Source organism: Arachis hypogaea, chromosome 17 (assembly GCF_003086295.3).
Source record: "Arachis hypogaea cultivar Tifrunner chromosome 17, arahy.Tifrunner.gnm2.J5K5, whole genome shotgun sequence".
NCBI classification, from domain to species: Eukaryota; Viridiplantae; Streptophyta; class Magnoliopsida; order Fabales; family Fabaceae; genus Arachis; species Arachis hypogaea.
In genome coordinates, this window is record NC_092052.1 from 10,777,999 (window position 1) to 10,796,751 (window position 18,753).

Consider the following 18,753-nt stretch of genomic DNA (forward strand, 5'->3'; position numbering starts at 1 on the left):
TTTCAAATAATTTATAGCGCTGCCAATGAGTAATAGTTCAAATGACATAGTCTCTTCATACTCAATTAAGAGGTTGTGAGTTTGAGTCTCCTATCTTTAGTAAAAAAAAAAAAAATTTATAGCGCTTAGTCCACTTATTGGAATAATGTATTACCTACGCATTGCCGAAAATTGAATTCATATGAATCATCTTATTCTTATATCTATCATAGATCAAAGTCAGATTGATCCTGAGCTTTAATTTGCACTCAAAATATTAGTTTATATTAATAAAAAGTTAGTCTTTTAATTTTTCTTTATTTGTAAAAGATGGTACATTTTTTAATAACATTTAAAATACGATGCACTATGATATATTTTCAACATTACGAAATATTATTTTAGAATTTAAATTTCATACATTATTACAAAGATAAATAATTATTTATTAATATATCGACAAAAATAATTAATTTTTAAATTTATTATTTAAAAAATTATCTAAATATATAAATTTGGCTAAATATTTAAAAATTAATTTCTGATTTGGAATTTCACAATAATATTTTTATTGTAAAAACTCTTCACGTAAATAAATAATATGAGTAACCATGACATCATAGTTTTAAAAATCAAATTGGATCGACCGTTTCAATTGAAAATCGGTCATCAGGCCAGTTCGATTAGCCTCATAAATCGCTTGATAAAAAATCAGTCAAAGAATCGGTCGAACTGGCAGTTAACCAATGAATCGTCGAAACTGGCCAATTTTTTTAAAGAATTCTTGATTCGATGAACCCCTCCAAACGGTGCCGTTTTATACTTTTTTTTTTTTTTTTAAAAGAAAACTCTAAATCCCCAATGCACCCAAACCCCACCCCTCACCTCTCTGAAACTGAAGTGAAAATTTGAAATTCAAAGAACAAAGAACCCTAGTTCTGCAGAGTTTTACGCTTAAGTCGTAAAATGGAAGTAGTGAGGTATTATGACATCTAAAAATAAAATTTATACATAGTAGTAGTTGAAAGAAATTTATAATCGAGGAGCCTTAAAGGAAATTTAAGCAAAAGATCGCAAAAAGAAAAACGCATCGCTCACGTAAACGGAAACTTGGATCGGAAGAAAAGTAAGGATATATATACATAAATAGCAAAGTATCCAAAAATACATAGTATCAAACTCTAGACTTGACCTGCAAAATCAAGATCGGTCGGAGAATACATATATACATATATATACAACCCAAAATATCTCAAACCAGAAAAAATTGACAATCCTGTTTCTCCATGTCACCTCTAAGAGGGATAAACATGAATAATATATATATATATATAGAAACTATATACATAACATAAGAACAAAGCACAACAGTCCCAAAAGTCAAACTCCGCTTGCACAAGAAACTCCAGACGCCTAGTGAGGTGCCTCTCGGTCTGCATCTAAAAACAACAATATAGGTATGGAATGAGAACCAGAGATTCTCAGCATGGTAAAGGTGCCAATGTACATAATATATAATGTCCCGGAAAAGCCAGAGACAATCCTAGAACTCCGATACTAAGAATTAAACTTAACGGATAAACTAAACCAGATATTAGGTAAACTATCTAAGGTTCTCAAGTTCTGAATCTAACCCTAATTCAACACTTCACTTTTGCCTCCTCCAACCCTCCAAAACACCAATAGAACTACCTTCGTCACTCCTTCGCCAGACAAGGGATCTCTCAGTCGCATAGACATACAATACAGACAAAGAAAACCCAGATAGAATGCATGTACGGCAGGTAGAACATATAGCATATAGGCATAGATAATCAAATAGGCAAACCCAAATATTGTACACTCAAACAAAACAGACAAATGCATATAATGTATGCCTGCCCTATGGCTGATGAGTCTCATCTGTCGGTTATATAGCCAAACTTGACATATCCAGTAGCTAACTCTGGTAGTCCCTTCGTGCGCGTATCCCCAATAATCTATGCATATAATTCTCAATCATTTAATTTTCATCTCATTGGGAGAATTTCCAGGGAGTTAAAGTACCCGCCCATATTTTGCGACTTAGGGTCAACCGAGTATCGAGTCTCAATATGGAGCAAGTGGTGGCTAGCCATTGCATCTACCAGAAAAACTCGTATCTCAGATAATTGAAATGTAATAAGTCGTATAATCATTCATGTTCGTCACAGCCTTTATTCATTACATGATCAATATTTCGTACTTCTCAAACTTGAATCATCACTTTATAATCTTTCTTAATTATAAAGTTAATTCCCTCTCTAGGTCTACCCCTCTCCCTATGATTAGAAATTAAATTTGGGATCTTAAAAGGTAACTATAGATGTTTAAAAGTTAGAAAACATGTTTAAAACACAGAAATACATTTTTTCCCAAAACAGGGGTTTTGCGTACGCATGTTATGTCTCACGTACGCAAGAGTATAAATTTGCGCATCTCGCGTACGCGACTCTTGTCCGCGTACGAGAGCCCCTTGGACAGGGAAGCACTCCCACGTCGTGTGGTACTGCCCGCGTATGCGAGCCTATAAATTCTCCCATTTTGTGTACGCATGCACAATTCCGCGTACGCGGGGCGTCTGGACAGAACCCAGAGTCCACATCGCGTGTGTGTTTGCGTACGCATGCCCATAACCGGTTGAACTTCGATTAAACTCCGATCGAACCACTAAACTATTGTTAATGTTGCAAGTGTGAGAAGTGTTGAAGTTAGTCCCACATCAAAGAAAGCAAGGAAGAATGAAGAGTTTATAATATGAGAGACCCATTAACTTACAACCTTAAGGTTTTGAGTTGGATGTGGTGTCTTCTCATCTTTTGTTATCTCACTTGATTCCTCCTCGAAATTCCTTCGGTGGTCGAGAGCTCTTCGCGGTTGGCCCAACAAGTGGTATCAGAGCCTGGTTAATCGGTCTGGTAGTTTTAAGGGGTATTCAAGGTGAAGCATCGAAAGTCTTCCCGGTAAAGGTGATTGTGAGTTAAGAGAGGAGTGGATAGTGAATCAAATAGCGCAATTCTTCAAGGCGTGTGTTACACACACTTTCCTTTAAGCTTAATTCGCCCCCACCAATATACAATGGTGTGCAAAATGGGTTATTGGCGAATTTTCTGTAGGATACAATGAAGAACACTTGACTTGTTTATGCACTCACACAGTCAAGCCTTACACTAAATAATAATTTACAGAATAATATTCTCTATTCTTTCTTTTGCGCATAAAGAAAGTGTTGAGATAGATTTCCAGCAATAATGAAATGAGGAAAATTTATAAAGACGGAGTACATGCAACATGCAGTTACGTACTCAACAGATACAACTTTTCAAATAGTTACAACCTTTCAACAGACATAACTTCTCAAATAATTGCAACCTTTTAACAGGCATAACTTTTGAATAAGTTACAACTCTATGAAGAGATGTAACTCTTCAAAATAGCTTTTCACATATTTTGAAAATATATCTCACAATCCTCCACCATTTTCAAAATTCATTTTCAATCCTATCATTCTGGAAGTTTTATACTTTCAGTAGAGGTATCTTGCGATTTGAACCTTTACCTAGTAACTAGTGGTATTCACTCATCCGAATTTAAAATGGTAGACAAGTTTTGAACCATTTAACTCATATGAACAAGCATGCACTGATGACACATAAAATTTCGGTATCATTTAGATGTTATATTAAATATGACACATTTAGTATACTACATGGCCTTGTGTCTTGTATCCTTTCGTGAGTGTTTTAAGAGTAAAATCTTAACTCTAAGAATCGGCCTCAGTTCACATTCATATAGGTAGACTCTATCAAAAATATTCCATAATTAAATACTTCAGCAATAATATACTTGCTATAGGTCTATTAAGAGCAAAGCTCATCCTGTTCCTTTATACCATTATGGTTCCAAGTACTTTTTACTTTGGAATGAAAGAAATAATTATGAGTACTTGCAATTACTCTAATAGTATACTTTACCGCATTAAACTCAAGACTTGATGTTACTCAAGTGTGAGTTGGGTTTCCACCATTGGTAATTATTTAAAATACGGATTTTAGTCCCATCCCTTTTGATGTTTTAAACACCAAATTCCTTGTCAATCCTTTCGTCAAAGGATCTGCAAGATTTTGTTCTGACCTTATAAAATTTATAGATATAACTCCATTACTAATAAGATTTTTAACATATGCCTAGATTTTTCATTATAAACTTTGTTATAAACCTTTGATAATATTGCTTGGCTATCACAATGTATAGAGATTGGTGCCATTGGTTTTTGCCAAACTGAAATTTCATGTAATAAATCTCTAAGCCATTCAGCTTCCTTGCTTGCTGCTGCCAAAGCAACAAATTCTGCCGCCATGGTAGAGTCCGTTATGCAAGTTTGTTTCTTGGATCCCCAAGAAACAGCACCCCCAACAAGGGTAAAGATCCAACCACTTGTTGATGCATGATCTTCTGTATAGCTTATCCAACTGGCATCTGTATATCCTTCTAAAACAGAAGGTTCACCACTATACAACAAAGTATAGTTTATTGTTCCTTTCAAATATTTTAATATTCTTCGGACAGCATGCCAATGGTCTTTACTTGGATTGCTTGTATACCGACTTAAACGACCTACAACATATGCTATGTCTGGTTTAGTATAAGTCATAGCATACATTAAGCAGTGCATCCAATTATTTTTGTATACTCAATTTGTGAAACAGACGAACCTGTATTGGGTACTAATTTAATACTTGGATCAAAAGGAGTACTCACCGAATATCCTTCAAATTCATCAAATATTTTTAATATTTTTTCTATATAATGAGATTGAAATAATTCTAAATTATGATCATCTCTAACAATTTTAATTTCTAAAATTATATCTGCAACTCCTATATCTTTCATATCAAAATTACTAGATAAAAAATGTTTAGTTTTTTTACCTCTTCTAAATCAGTACCAAAAATAAGCATATCATCAACATATAAACAAATCATAACAGCTTTACTATACACACATTTATCAGATTCATCTATTTTATATCCATTAGCATGAACAGTTTCATCAAATTTTTTATGCCATTTCTTAGGGGCTTATTTCAGTCCATATAAAGACTTAACTAATTTGCACACTTTATTTTCTTGACCAGCAACTATAAATCTTTCGGGTTGCTTCATATACACCTCTTCATCTAGTTCACCATTTAAGAAAACTGTTTTAACATCCTTTGGTGAATGACAAAATTAAAAATTGAAGCAAGTGCTATAAGCACTCTAATTGTAGCAATTCTTACTACTGGTGTATATGTATCAAAGTAATCAATTTCTTATTTTTGTGCAAACCCCTTAGCAACTAACCGTGCTTTGAACTTATCAACAGTTCCATATACTTTCATTTTCTTTTTGAAAATCCATTTAGAACCAATGACTTTTGACCCACGAGAAAGATCCACTAATTCCCAAGTGTTATTTCTCATTATTGAGTCCATCTCATCTTGTATTGCTTCTTTCCAAAAATATGAATTTCGAGACCTTATAGCCTCTTCATAGGTCTCAGAATCACCTTCCATATGAAGGCATATAGGTGCAATGCTATCTATTGATTCTCCTGTCCCTTCCACAAGGAACATAAAAAAATCTGGTCCATAAGTCTTTGATTTTCTTATTCTTTTACTTTTTCTAGGTTTAATATTTTTAACGGGCTTATTTTCTACATTTTCTTCTATTTCTAAGTGAATTTTACTTTCAGATCTTGGAGTTGAATTAAATCTATCTTCTAAGAAAATTGCATCTCTTGATTCAATAACTATATTAGCAGAATATGATTCATTAGATTCAATAACTACAAACCTATAAATTTTACTGTTCTCAGCATATCCTAATTAAGAAAATATATTCTATACCTCTTTTTTCTAATTCCTTTCTTTTAGGTTCAGGAACTTTTACTATTGCTCTACAGCCCCAAACTTTAAGATATTTAAGATTAAGCTTTTTATTCTTCCAAAGTTCATATGGAGTTATTTTATTCCTTTTATTAGGAATTCTATTTAAAATATAACAAGCAGTTAACATAGCCTCACTCCAAGAACCTTTTGCTAGACCAGAATAATGTAGTATAGTATTAACCATTTCTTCCAGCACCCTATTTTTTCTTTCAGCAATACCATTCTGTTGTGGAGAATATAGTGCAGTGGTTTGATGAATAATACCAGTGGACTCAAAATAACTAGGATTATAATATTCTCCTCCACGGTCAGACCTTAAGCACTTAATAAAGATTTCATATTATAATTTCAACTTCGGTTTTAAAAATCTTAAATTTATCTAAGACTTCATCTTTAGAATGATATATATATATATAACAATATCTACTAAAATCATCAATAAAAATTACAAAATATTTTTTTTTTACCTATAGTAGGCCAACTATGCAAATCACATACATTAGAATGTACTAATTCTAATAACTTTGAATTTCTTTGTACTCTTTAAAAAGGAAGTCTTGTTATCTTAGTTAACATACAAGTTGTACATACATCTGAATTTTTAATTGATTTTGGAATAAGATCATATTTTATCATATCATTTAATTTATGAAAATTAACATGTCCTAAACGATTATGCCATAAAACAAAGGACTCAACAATATAAACAAAAATATTATTATTATTATTATTTACAATATTCAATTTAAACATATTCTCACATAAATATCCTTTACCTACAAACACTCCACCCTTAGACAGAATAAATTTGTCTCCTTCAAATACAGACTTAAACCCATACTTGTTAAGTAGAGGGACAAAAACTAAATTTTTTCTAATTTCGGGTACATAATATACATCAGTAAGAGTCAGTACTTTTCCAGAAATGAATTCAAGTTCCACCGTTTCTTTGCTCATTACTTGAACAGTTGATGCATTTTCCATGTACAGAATTGTCCCATTCTCTTCTTTGAATGTCTTGAAAAAATCTCTATTCTTGCATACATGTCGAGTTGCACCAGAATCTATCCACCATGATCCAATGTCTTCAATCATGTTGATCTCAGAAATAACAACAATAAGATTATCTTTTATTGCTGTGTCGTTCTTTTCTTTCTTCTTTCTTAAGAAACGACATTCTTTCTTAAAATGTCCTAATTTTTCACAATGAAAATAATTTTCTTTCTTTTTATTCTTTCTGAAATCACCATTGTTACCTTGAGATTTATTAAAATCTCAGTATCTCTTCTTGTTGGGCTTGTTGGATTTTTCATTTTCCATTACGTGAAGATTAGCATGAGCACTTTGCTCTTTAGTATCGTCTTGTTTACGATACTCTTCTTCAAGACGAAGGTGATTACTTACTTGCTCAAGAGAGACATCATCCTTTCTATGTTTCATAGTTCTTTTGAATTCTTTCCATGATGGAGGGAGTTTGTCAATAATTGAAGATACAATGATGGTATCATCCATGTGCATGTTATGTTGCTTAAAATTATTTAAAATACGCTCAATTTCATGCAGTTGTTCCATGACAGATCTACCATCAACCATCTTATAACTATTAAAACGAGTGACAAAAAATTTCTTACTAGTTGTGTCCTCGGCCATATCTTTTGCCTCTAATTTGTCCCATAATTCTTTTGTGCTCCCAACATTTTGGTAGACATCAAACAGTGCATTAGCCATGCCATTGAGTATATTACCGGTGCATATATAGTCATCATTGTCCCATTTTTGTCTGGCTCATGTTTTTGCAATGGCCTCTCCTTCAACTTCTGGTGGTCTTAGTATGGTAAGAACATATGCCACTTTTAGTGTTGTGAGAAGGAAGTGCATCTTCTTTTGCCATCGTATGAAATTTTCACCATCAAATCTTTATAACTTGACAAAATTCGACATCATCTCCTTAATTGATGCAGTGACCATTTTTGTTTTATTGGTGAATAATTAAGCCTAAAGATTGTGAGTTAAGAGAGGAGGGGATAGTGAATCAAATAGCGTAATTCTTCTTCAAGGCGTGTGTTACACACACTTTCCTTTAGGCTTAATTCGCCCCCACCAATATACAATGGTGTGCAAAATGGGTTATTGGCGAATTTTCTGTAGGATACAATAAAGAACACTTGACTTGTTTATGCACTCACACAGTCAAGCTTACACTAAATGATAATTTACAGAATAATATTCTCTATTCTTTCTTTTGCGTATAAAGAAAGTGTTGAGATGGATTTTAGCAATAATGAAATGAAGAAAATTTATAGAGACGAAGTACATGCAACATGCAGTTACGTACTCAACAGACACAACTTTTTTAAATAGTTACAACCTTTCAACAGATATAACTTCTCAAATAATTGCAACCTTTTAACAGGCATAACTTTTGAATAAGTCACAACTCTATGAAGAGATGTAACTCTTCAAAATAATTTTTTACATATTTTAAAAATATATCTCACAGTCCGAATGGCGTGTCCCGCGGTGTTTTACAGTGGTGTGATGGACAAATACTTATATGTGGTGGAGGAGTTAGAAGGAAGTTGATGCTTGATATGGAGACGAAGGGGAGATTATTAATGTTACAAGTGTGAGAAGTGTTGAAGTTAGTCTCATATCAAAAAAAATAAAAAAAATAAAAAATTTATAAAATAAAAGACCCATTAACATTAACTGAGTAATCGAGAGCTCTCTGCGGTTGGCCCAATAACAATTAAACTAGTCATTTTACTGATTCATTAACCGGTTCTTGCAACCTTGCATGACACACAAACACACGTCTTGTCGCGTCTACTTTTTGCAGAAATAGAAAAAATAAAGAAAAAGAAAGCTACGATTCATTGATTGCTTCTCTCTCTCCACATTTCTCGCAAACTCCATTGTGTTGCGTCTTGCGTGTACCAAACCATAAACGCAGGTAATATTCAACCCCCATTCCCTTCTTCTTCACTCTTAGTCTTCTTCTCCTCACAATCTTCACTTTTCTCATTCCGCCAATCTACCCCTTAATCCTCCGATTCATAGAATTCACTCTCATAGCTTCAATTTCTTTTGGCCCTTTTGTGATTTCTCTCTGACTGGGTCGTTTTCTTCCAATTTCAAAAACGATCCTTCGTGGATCTTCAGATTCATTTGCAGAATAGCTTTTTTCTTCAGAGGCTGAGTCATGGGGAGGGTGTTTGTGACACATCTTGAAGGGAAGTTCTACAGCTGTAAGCACTGCCGCACCCATCTAGCTCTTTGTCAAGACATCGTCTCCAAGGTACGATTTTGATCCATGACCTAAACTTTTTTAACCATTTCTTCTTCTGGGTATGTAGCTTTTTACAAGCTAGATTTTTGTATGAGTTTGTGGTCTAATGTGGTTAGGGATAATCATCCTCTTATAATACTAAGTACTTACTCGTGTTATTGTTTATTTATTTTTTTTCTGTTATGGTTGATTTGTGTTACTTCGTCAAGTATTGTCTCATGGTTGTTGACCAATACAAGACTTTAACTTGATGATGAATTTGATCCACTTTCTAGAGTTATTTTTCTTTGCTCATCTACTTTGAAATGGAGCTGAGGTGCGTGTTTATTGATTGTTCTGTTTGGTGATGGCTTAAGGTGAAAAATATGTATTCCTTTTGGCTTAAAAATATTTATTGATTCTCATGTATTAGATATAGAATCAATCACTGATCTTGAGGTTGGAGCTGAGTTGGGCATTCGTATGGTGCTGGTCCTTGATGCTTTGTCTTGGTTTTGGGTGTGGTTTTTCATGAGATTGGGTTTTTCTTTTTGTGTACTCTTCCCAGTTGTGAACGGACTAAATAAATTGCTTAGATCTCAGAAGCCAAAACATAACAAACAGAATGGGTAATGAATAATGAAACGGAAAATAAATCAATCACGAAATATATCACTTCCACTTTGCTGGAAAATGGTAAAAAGGTAGAGATTTTCTGTGAATTTGATTGTTACAAACAAAAACCAAACCGCAACTTGGCTGGTTTTTCTGCCATACTGGAGCTATTAAAAGCCATGATATTATGAGTTTGATTCTTCATGCCTTGCTTTTAAATAAAGTGACAGTGTTTTAGGCCTTTTTTTGGGGGTGAATCTTCCTACAAGTAATGACATTTCCCCTGTTAAGTTGGAAACATTGTTTTAAATGCATATCTGTTATATGCTGAACAATAATTCAACTGATTGCAATTGCATTGCTTTCCACTTGCATACTTGCTTGCGTGTCAGTTGCTGGCACCAGCTCTTCAGTTTGCATCTACATGTGTTGGGACTTGTTGCCTATGGCACACTTATGCATTGTTCAATTCTGTTAATTAGTAATACCTGATGGATTTTCATTTTGATTATAAAATTTGAGAGATGGTGAAATGGGGATCTATTCTTCAAAAAAGATATATGTTTCGTGTAAAAGTTTCTCAAAATTTAGCTTTTTTGTTTCTAGATCCTTTATGGTAATGTTTGATTTAGACCAAGCCATTGTTATTTGGGCTTTTTCCTAAGAACAAATTTTCTAACTACCATTTTTGCCTGTGTTGTTTTATTCAGTCTTTCCACTGCAGACATGGGAAAGCTTATCTCTTCAGTAAGGTGTAAGTTATCCTTGATTTTTGGCACCTTGTGGTTGTGCAATCACTAATATAAAGAAACACGCTCTTGCTGGTGTTCGGATCCAAATTATCATCAGTAAAACATAGTAATTTTGTACTTGCCACTTTGTCGAAAAATGAAAAATAGAAGCAAAGAGAGCTTGGTTAAGGGAGATTCATTACTCGTTGCCGTCATCGATTGTGTTGGGTGTGCAAGTCTATCATGAATTCTCTCATGATTGTGATATAGAGACTTGCCAGTGGAAAAATGAAAATTATAGGTGCATGACAAGTTTACAACCACATAACCAGAAAAAACCATAATTCCTAACACACTCAAGTCTCTCATCTACTGACATTTAGTTTATTGTGGATGGTGTGATTATTGTCTCTTGTATATGTACTGAAAGTGTTGAACGGAATAATAGTGTTATTCATCGCTTCTAGCCACATTATATTCGCTGTTGGTTCTGCTCCCTAACTCGTTGAAATCTTGTTGATTTTAACAGTGTGAACGTTTCTCTTGGTGAAAACGAGGAGAGACAGATGATGACCGGGTGGCATACTGTGGCAGACATTTTCTGTGTTGGATGTGGATCGATTGTGGGTTGGAAATATGTAAGCTTTTCTGCGAAACTTCACTGGTATGATCCTTCTTCTTTCAATGAACCGCGTTACCTCACTCTATTGGTTTCTTTCAGGAAACTGCCCATGAAAAAACCCAGAAGTACAAGGAAGGAAAATCTGTCCTTGAACGGTTAGTAGTTATATTCTGTGACAAAACATTCTTAATCTAATGTGTGAATGTGTGTCGTATCTTGTCCTTGTACCCTATAGGGATGTTGTGACAGTTTGGATTCCTGTTCTTCGGAAAATTGGGAACATGGACAAAGATACAACATTCCTATCTTGTCTTTGTCACACGTCTCTGTATTTTCTATCGTGAGGCACTTGTGAAAGATAGGCTCCCAATGACGAAATGTAATGGTAACCGACGATGTAGTTTGTTTCGATGAACTTTGTGTGCAGGTACAAGGTTTCAGGTCCTGATGGCAGCAATTATTGGGTCAGCCATGAGGCACATGTTGGTGGGAGTGATGTAGATGATGCTTAGTAATAAATAAACCCACCGTTGACAATTAAATTGTACATACCCTTTAACTCCCTCTGTGTTGTTCAATCTATGTGGATTTGTAGGGGAAAATTAGCCAAATCAGCATCCCCCCCAAAAAAGAAAAACACAGTACATTTGGTTGTTGATTCTCATGTAAAAAGAAGCACTAATGCGCACACTTCTGATCTATCAAGTTGTTCATTTGTGGTTAATCTCTTTGTTCAGTATCTTTTAACGTTTTCTTGGCAATGAGATAAAAGGGTACTATGAATAAACCAAATTATGATTAATTGTAGCTGCTTATGTAGAAAGTTTCAAGATTAAATTGCAAATGCAGGTACTCAAGGTGAGGTTGGTTTATTTATGGTTAATTGAAGGTTACGCATATTGTTGTGTACTGAATGTAGTGTGTGTAACTTGTGTCGCAATGCAATCAAACTTTGTGTGGTTTCGTGATTTAACTGGGAACTTCTGGAATTAGGAGAGTATATTCCACTTGGATTTTCAAAGTCACACAGAATAAGCATTTCACATATCAAGATATATAAGATAAGATGATATAAGTTGAACTGATCAAACAATGTCATAAAAAGAGGAAGTAAATATATTTTCAGTTACCTAAATTTGAATAATTTTTTCTTTTTTCGGATATTCAATTATTCAGGTACCGAAAAATTCCAATAAATTAAACCGGCATGGAACATGTATATATGAAATTAGTCATCTATATAAAATATATATTAGAGTATAAATACATATTAAAAATATGTAAAATAAAATAATAGATGTATTTATATATACAAATATACGATGTTTAATTTGATAGCATATTTTTTTATGTATACATAGTATTAAATTAAAAATTGCTTTTGCTTAAAAAGTTGTAGAAAATAAATCTTATCCTTAAACACTTCTTACTTCCTAGGTAAAGAGTACTACAATTTTTCTTAATTAAATAAATTTTAATTATTTATTTCTTACATTTTATATTGATAATTCAGATTTAAATTTTTAGAATTTAGGAGTTTAGACTTCAGAATTTAATCTATTTATTTTGTTTTTATTTCTTTCTTTTACCTTTAATAGCAAGTAGGAGTATTTCATTTCTTGTTCAGTAATATTAGAAAAACAAAAAATAATTGGCCTAAATAATACAAATTTATCTTATTTAGTATTTATTTATTGCATGATGTATTAAATAAAACAAAAAAAAAATAAATTTTGTTAGTTTTGAGCTAATATTTTTTTGTTATCAAATATTTCTATTCTTATTTTGTTTGAAATGTATTATTATTCTCCAAAAATCTAAAATAATATTTTTTTATAGAGAACATAACTTCTTAAAGTTTTTAATAATATTAATACATCAAAACTTTTTTTTTTGTTAAAAAGTTTATTTTAATATTCTTAAAATACATAGGAGAAAAATCTAAGTACCAAAAGAAAATCCAATAATTGGATTGCTACTAAAAGCGTAACAGAAGGTGAGGGTTATGATTGGAAAGTCACCGTTGGAAAAGGATTCAAAAAGAACAAAAGCGGAATAGAAGAAGAACACGAGATTGAGAATGAAGCAACGAGGGGCATTATGGTGATTATCCATCCAAACCATCCATGAAAGATTGAAAACACGTAACGTAGTCTTCAAGTGATAGTAACATCAAACGGAATCTATTCTCTCTCTCACTCCACGCTTTCCCCATTTTCCACTCCAAACTTCTCTCTAATTACCAAAATGCCACTCCCTCCCCTCTCCTTTCTTCTCTTTTCAGTCTTCACTCTCACTCCCTCCTTTTCTTCACAACAAATCGAACTTTCTGGAACCTCAATCTCTGTGCCTTCTCCTTCGAGCTTAAGCTTACACCACCTCCTTCTCTGAACCTCGCGCTACGTTAACATTGCTTATTTTCTTCCCTATTTTGAACTATTTTTTTCTTTATTTATTATTTATTTATTATTCTTTTAGCATTTGGCGTATAAAGTGTTATCGGTTGGTGTGAGGGTGAGAGGGTTTGGTGAAGTGAACAAGGGAACTAAGTTAGGTTCTTTGGTTGCAGCTTAATCATTAATAATTCATTATTGTTTTTATTTCGATCCCTAATTATTATTACTGCACAGTTTGAAGTTTCGAGTGTTGGAGTTTTCGATTTTTTATTTTTTAAAATTTTTTTGGTTGGGGATGAATCGGAGTGGTTTCAGGGGTCATGAAATGCAGATGCAAGCTGCGTTTAACCAGAGGCACCACCAATTGGGGGTGTTGAGGTCTTCTTCGGTGATGATGAAGGACAGGGACGAAGAACTCGCCTTGTTCCTTGAGATGAGGAAACGCGAGAAGGAGCGAACCGATTCGCTGCTTCGCGCCTCTGATGAACTCCATGCTGACGCACCCTTAGGTCTTACTGCATTTCTTATTCAAGCTTTTTTGGATATTGTTTAACTCTTTTATTGTTGTTGTTGTCAATTGAATTGGGTGTGTATTATTGCAGGGTCGAACCCGGGAACATCTCCATTGTTTAACATCCCGTTAGCCACGCCAGCTCCTGTGAGGAAGACTGGTGCTGATGATTTTCTCAATTCGGAGAACGATAAGAATGACTATGATTGGTATGTGCTGCTGCATCTTTCTATTTATGTTTAATGTAGTTCCTTGAGAATATGCTTTTTTGTAAAGGGAACGTTTTACAGTTTATAGTAGCTGATAGTTTATTGAGCACTTGAGCTGAACCAAATACATTTCTTAATTCTGAGTGAGGTAGATAGAATGATAAATTGGTCATAGGTGAATCTTATTTCTCTTACTGCTAGATAGTTAGATATTGGATTCAAGTTTTGCAAATTGAAAATAATAATAATAATAATAATAATAATAATAATAATAATAATAAGGCTGTGAGATATTTTATTACCATGTTGGGTCAACTCAGCTTGAACCAGCTAAGTATAATAAATTCTAGAAATTGGTGGTTTAAACAAAATTGAAGGAGGGAAAAAAAGTACATCTGGTTAGTTTCTTGAATGTGAAACATTAAGCTCATGAGTGTAAGCAGCTACCATTCATTTAATACATTGGCTAGTTTAAGCAAATTAGATGAAGGTCCACAATATACTGCTTGAATATAGAGGTCAAGGGTATAGTGTTTCATCTTTCCATGAAGTGTACAATTACGCTGGTTTTCATGCTAATGAATCTTGTGTCTTCACACTTGATATTTGACACACATAATGTTTAGTACTATTTATAGTTACTTCTTTGTAGTTGAATTATGTCTAGATAAATTTATGGAAACTGGTATAGTTAACTACACAATTAATATTCTAGATAATTCTGTTTTTAAGTCATAAGTAATTAGTACTGTCATGACACACTTTTAGCAGTATTATTGTCTTCACAATTTTTCTCCCAACGCTACTCAAATCACATTTGTAAACCTTTTTTGCATATATGCTCTTCGTATGAACAGACATAGGCTTTCATTATTATTAATAATAATGCATTATCTTTGGCCACATGCTATACATAATTGATATGACTTTTAATGTTTCTAATGTAAAGTGGAATGCATGTTTTTCAAATTAGGGCTTAGCTTGCTTATTGTCTTGTCAGGCTTCTAACTCCTCCGGGAACTCCACTTTTTCCATCTTTGGAGATGGAAACTCAAAAAACTGTTATGAGTCAGCTTGGTGGTCCAACTTCACGTCCCAATGTATTAAAATCTAGAGTAAGCAGTTCTATTCAAGGTTTTCGATCATACCAATCATTTTATGGCAATTGTCGTGTACATGTTCTGTGTTTTGTTTGAATTCCTTAATGAAATTGTTCTTATCCATGTAAGCTCCCTCCTGATTTTGGAGAAAGTTAATGAGCAATGTGATTATATTCACTACGCACCGTGCACGATAAACTTGACTTAAGCAGAAATTAAAGGATTCTTATTTTAAGTATCGAGGATTATGAAGAATGTATTGAGTTTTGCAGGTATCATTGACTAACGTGATCATTCTTGGTAATAATTGGTTCATGCTTTAACTTATATTTATAATTTGGCATTCTAGACTTTTATTCATGGCAGTAGTCATGAAGTCTCTTTGCTTAAAAACAGTTTCATGGTTTCAGTTGGCAAATTCTCTGTCAGAACCTAGTGGGAGGAGCAGCCTAGTATGTAAACAATCAGCTTTCTCGCCCGGGTTAAGTTCATCTAGTGGCGTAACTAGGAGGCCCTCATCATCATCAGGAAATCCAGGATCAAGACCTGCAACTCCTACTGGACGCCCTACATTGACCACAGCTTCAAAACCCAGATCTTCAACACCTACTTCTCGGGCTACCTTATCTTCAGCTAGGACGGCGGTTGCTACAAACAAGACCACATCTTCTACAACCAAGCCTGTGGTTTCTCTTACAAAGAGTATGATTTCTGCCTCCAAGACTACGGTCGCTGCAACTAAACCCACAGTTCCAGCTAGATCCTCTACACCTTTGTCAAGATCTACTGTAAGATCTTCAACACCAACTAGCAGGCCTACCGTACCTTCATCCAGGTCCATATCAAGGGCATCTACTCCAACTAGGCGACCAACCACACCATCAAGTGCACCCAGCATATCTGCTCCTTCAGCTAAGGCTTCTTCAATCTCCAAGCCAGCTCCGGTGGTGTCACGGCAACCAGCATCTTCACATGGCACTTCACCAACTGTAAGATCAAGACCATGGAATCCATCTGAGATGCCTGGCTTTTCACTTGATGCTCCACCCAATTTGAGGACATCACTACCAGAAAGGCCACTGTCAGCAACTAGGGGGAGGCCTGGAGCACCCAGTTCTCGGTCTTCATCTGTTGAGCCAGCTCCTAGCGGCAGACCAAGGCGGCAATCATGTTCTCCTTCTAGAGGACGGTCCTCTGGCGGTTCTCATCCTACAGGAAGCTCTATGCCTGCTGTCAGTCGTGGGTACTCAAAAGCAAATGACAATGTCAATCCTATTGTAATTGGCACCAAGATGGTTGAGAGGGTAATAAATATGCGGAAATTAGCACCACCAAGGCTGGATGACAAAAACTCTCCCCATGGTAATCTTTCTGGGAAGTCATCTTCGTCACCAGATAGCTCAGGTTTTGGAAGAACACTCTCAAAGAAATCCTTGGATATGGCTATTAGGCATATGGTACGCTTCTTCATATTTTCTATACTAGTTTGGATCTCGTAAGAATAAACTTGTAATGCATCTGATTCGAATCCCTTCTTGAAATGCTACAATAACTTGTTCCCTAACTGGACTCGTTTGATATTTGATGAATGATTGTTAAGCAGATCAAAGTGAATAAAACTGTGTCTAGATATATGTTTATTGCTTACACTTTTTTGTTTCTCTTGACCAGGATATACGGCAAAGGGTTCCAGGCAATTTACGACCATTGATGACAAACATTCCAGCATCTTCAATGTATAGTGTGCGCACGGGGGCTCAGCGTAGCCGTACTGTCAGTGTCTCGGGCTCACCTCATGCCACAAGCAGTAACGCTGGTTCTGAAATTAGTGTAAATCAAAATGGACACTGTCTAGATAGTAGTGAAATAGATGAGGATTTCGTCAGTGAGAGAGGTGGTCAATCTCCGACGAGTGTCCGGGGCAGGTGAAGGATGAGTCATGTATCTACATTTAAATGGCAAAAACATTCTTTCAGCCATGGTGGATTTGCATGTGAAGCTAACTATGCTTATGTTGTTGTAAAGTTTATTGGAAGAATGGAAGTGGTGTAACTTGTGTGTAACGGAAGGTATTTGTGATTATGTTCCTAATGGCCTATCGTTCATATTTGCCATCAAGGATGTTTTGTACTATTTTGTTGAAATTTAGTACTAAACATTTAACGCTATAGCATGTGTTGAAATATTTTAATTAAGGTTCATTATGCAAGTATTTGGTTTAAGTGACACGACAAATGTAGGGATTTTTTCAGAAATAAAATAAAAAAAAATTTATATTTTTTTAAACACCATTATTGAACTTTAATTTTTCAAATAAGATTTTTTTTTTTTTTGGGGATTAGAGCAAGTTCGTTGGCAAACTCCCTTTAAATTTTTTGAAATCCGCGTTTTTAATCCATTTTAACTCATTATCATCGTCTACAAACAGTATACAGGAGTACACAAACATACACAAACAACAAGTATGGTTTCTTTAAGAATTTTTTTTAATTATAAATTAAAAAAATAATTCATATTTAATGATAGCAACCATTATCATCGTCTTCACATGTATACTAGATTAAGTTATATTTAACAAGGGTTTTTTTAATTATAAGTCGTATTTTATTTTGAAAAAAATTATTTATATTTTTTAAAATTTTTTTCAAAATAAAATACGATTTATAATTTAAAAAAATTCTTGTTAAATATGACTTATTCTAGTGTACCAATGTATTTTTGAAGACCATGATAATGGTTGCTATTGTTAAATGTGACTTATTTTTTAATTTATAATTTAAAAAAAATTCTTGAAGAAGCTATATTTGCTGTCTGTGTATTTTTGTGTACTCCTATATATTGTTTGTAAATCTATATACTATTTGGAGATGATAATGGATTAAAATGGATTAAAAATGCGAATTTAAAAAAATTTAAAGAGAATTTGCTGGAATAAGGCGAATTGTATAATTTTTATAGAATAAAAAAAATCGTATTTGAGGAATTAAAGTTTAAAAATGATGTTTAGAAAAATATGAATTTTTTTTATTTTATTTCTAAAAAAATCCACAAATGGTAGAAAAAAAACATATTTTTTTAAAGTTATAATTTATATTTTTTAATTTTTTTAAAAAATATTTTTTACGTAATAAATAAATAAATAAATATTTTTATATAGTTATATCTAAGCATAACTAATAAATAAAAAAAATTATATAAAATATTCAAACATAAAATTATTTTTATTCTTTTGTAAAAATCTTTTGAAAAAAGATAACTTAAAAATATATTTTTTTAAAAAATTCACTCAAATAATCTTTTTTATTTGATAAGATAGTAACAAATTAGAAAATTTTTTATGCCTATATATATGATTACAACAACACCGCAACA

The 18,753-nt window shown here is 33.5% G+C and overlaps 2 protein-coding genes across 2 annotated transcripts; both read left to right on the plus strand.

Annotated features, from left to right (window-relative positions):
• The first annotated feature begins 8,709 nt into the window (after positions 1–8,709).
• Positions 8,710–11,889, plus strand: LOC112765366 (protein yippee-like). Its single transcript, XM_025811265.3, has 6 exons — positions 8,710–8,882; positions 9,092–9,227; positions 10,523–10,566; positions 11,073–11,181; positions 11,265–11,320; positions 11,593–11,889. Exons 2-6 carry the CDS (start codon positions 9,132–9,134, stop codon positions 11,675–11,677), a joined length of 390 nt encoding a protein of 129 aa, XP_025667050.1. The 5' UTR covers positions 8,710–8,882; positions 9,092–9,131; the 3' UTR covers positions 11,678–11,889.
• A 1,286-nt stretch (positions 11,890–13,175) lies between these two features.
• Positions 13,176–17,549, plus strand: LOC112764654 (uncharacterized). Its single transcript, XM_029294547.2, has 6 exons — positions 13,176–13,268; positions 13,877–14,070; positions 14,164–14,281; positions 15,282–15,396; positions 15,792–16,838; positions 17,053–17,549. The coding sequence occupies exons 1-6, from the start codon at positions 13,246–13,248 to the stop codon at positions 17,308–17,310; spliced, it is 1,755 nt and encodes a 584-aa protein (XP_029150380.1). The 5' UTR covers positions 13,176–13,245; the 3' UTR covers positions 17,311–17,549.
• The last annotated feature ends 1,204 nt before the right edge of the window (positions 17,550–18,753 follow it).

Bases quoted from the DNA above. Each gene is read 5' to 3' on its own strand.
- LOC112765366 (XM_025811265.3), top strand. From the start codon at position 9,132: ATGGGGAGGGTGTTTGTGACACATCTTGAAGGGAAGTTCTACAGCTGT. The intron at 9,228-10,522 runs GTACGATTTTGA...TGTTTTATTCAG, and splicing joins GTCAAGACATCGTCTCCAAG to TCTTTCCACTGCAGACATGG. The intron at 11,182-11,264 runs GTAAGCTTTTCT...GGTTTCTTTCAG, and splicing joins CGATTGTGGGTTGGAAATAT to GAAACTGCCCATGAAAAAAC.
- LOC112764654 (XM_029294547.2), top strand. From the start codon at position 13,246: ATGAAGCAACGAGGGGCATTATG. The intron at 15,397-15,791 runs GTAAGCAGTTCT...TCATGGTTTCAG, and splicing joins CCAATGTATTAAAATCTAGA to TTGGCAAATTCTCTGTCAGA. The intron at 16,839-17,052 runs GTACGCTTCTTC...TCTCTTGACCAG, and splicing joins ATATGGCTATTAGGCATATG to GATATACGGCAAAGGGTTCC.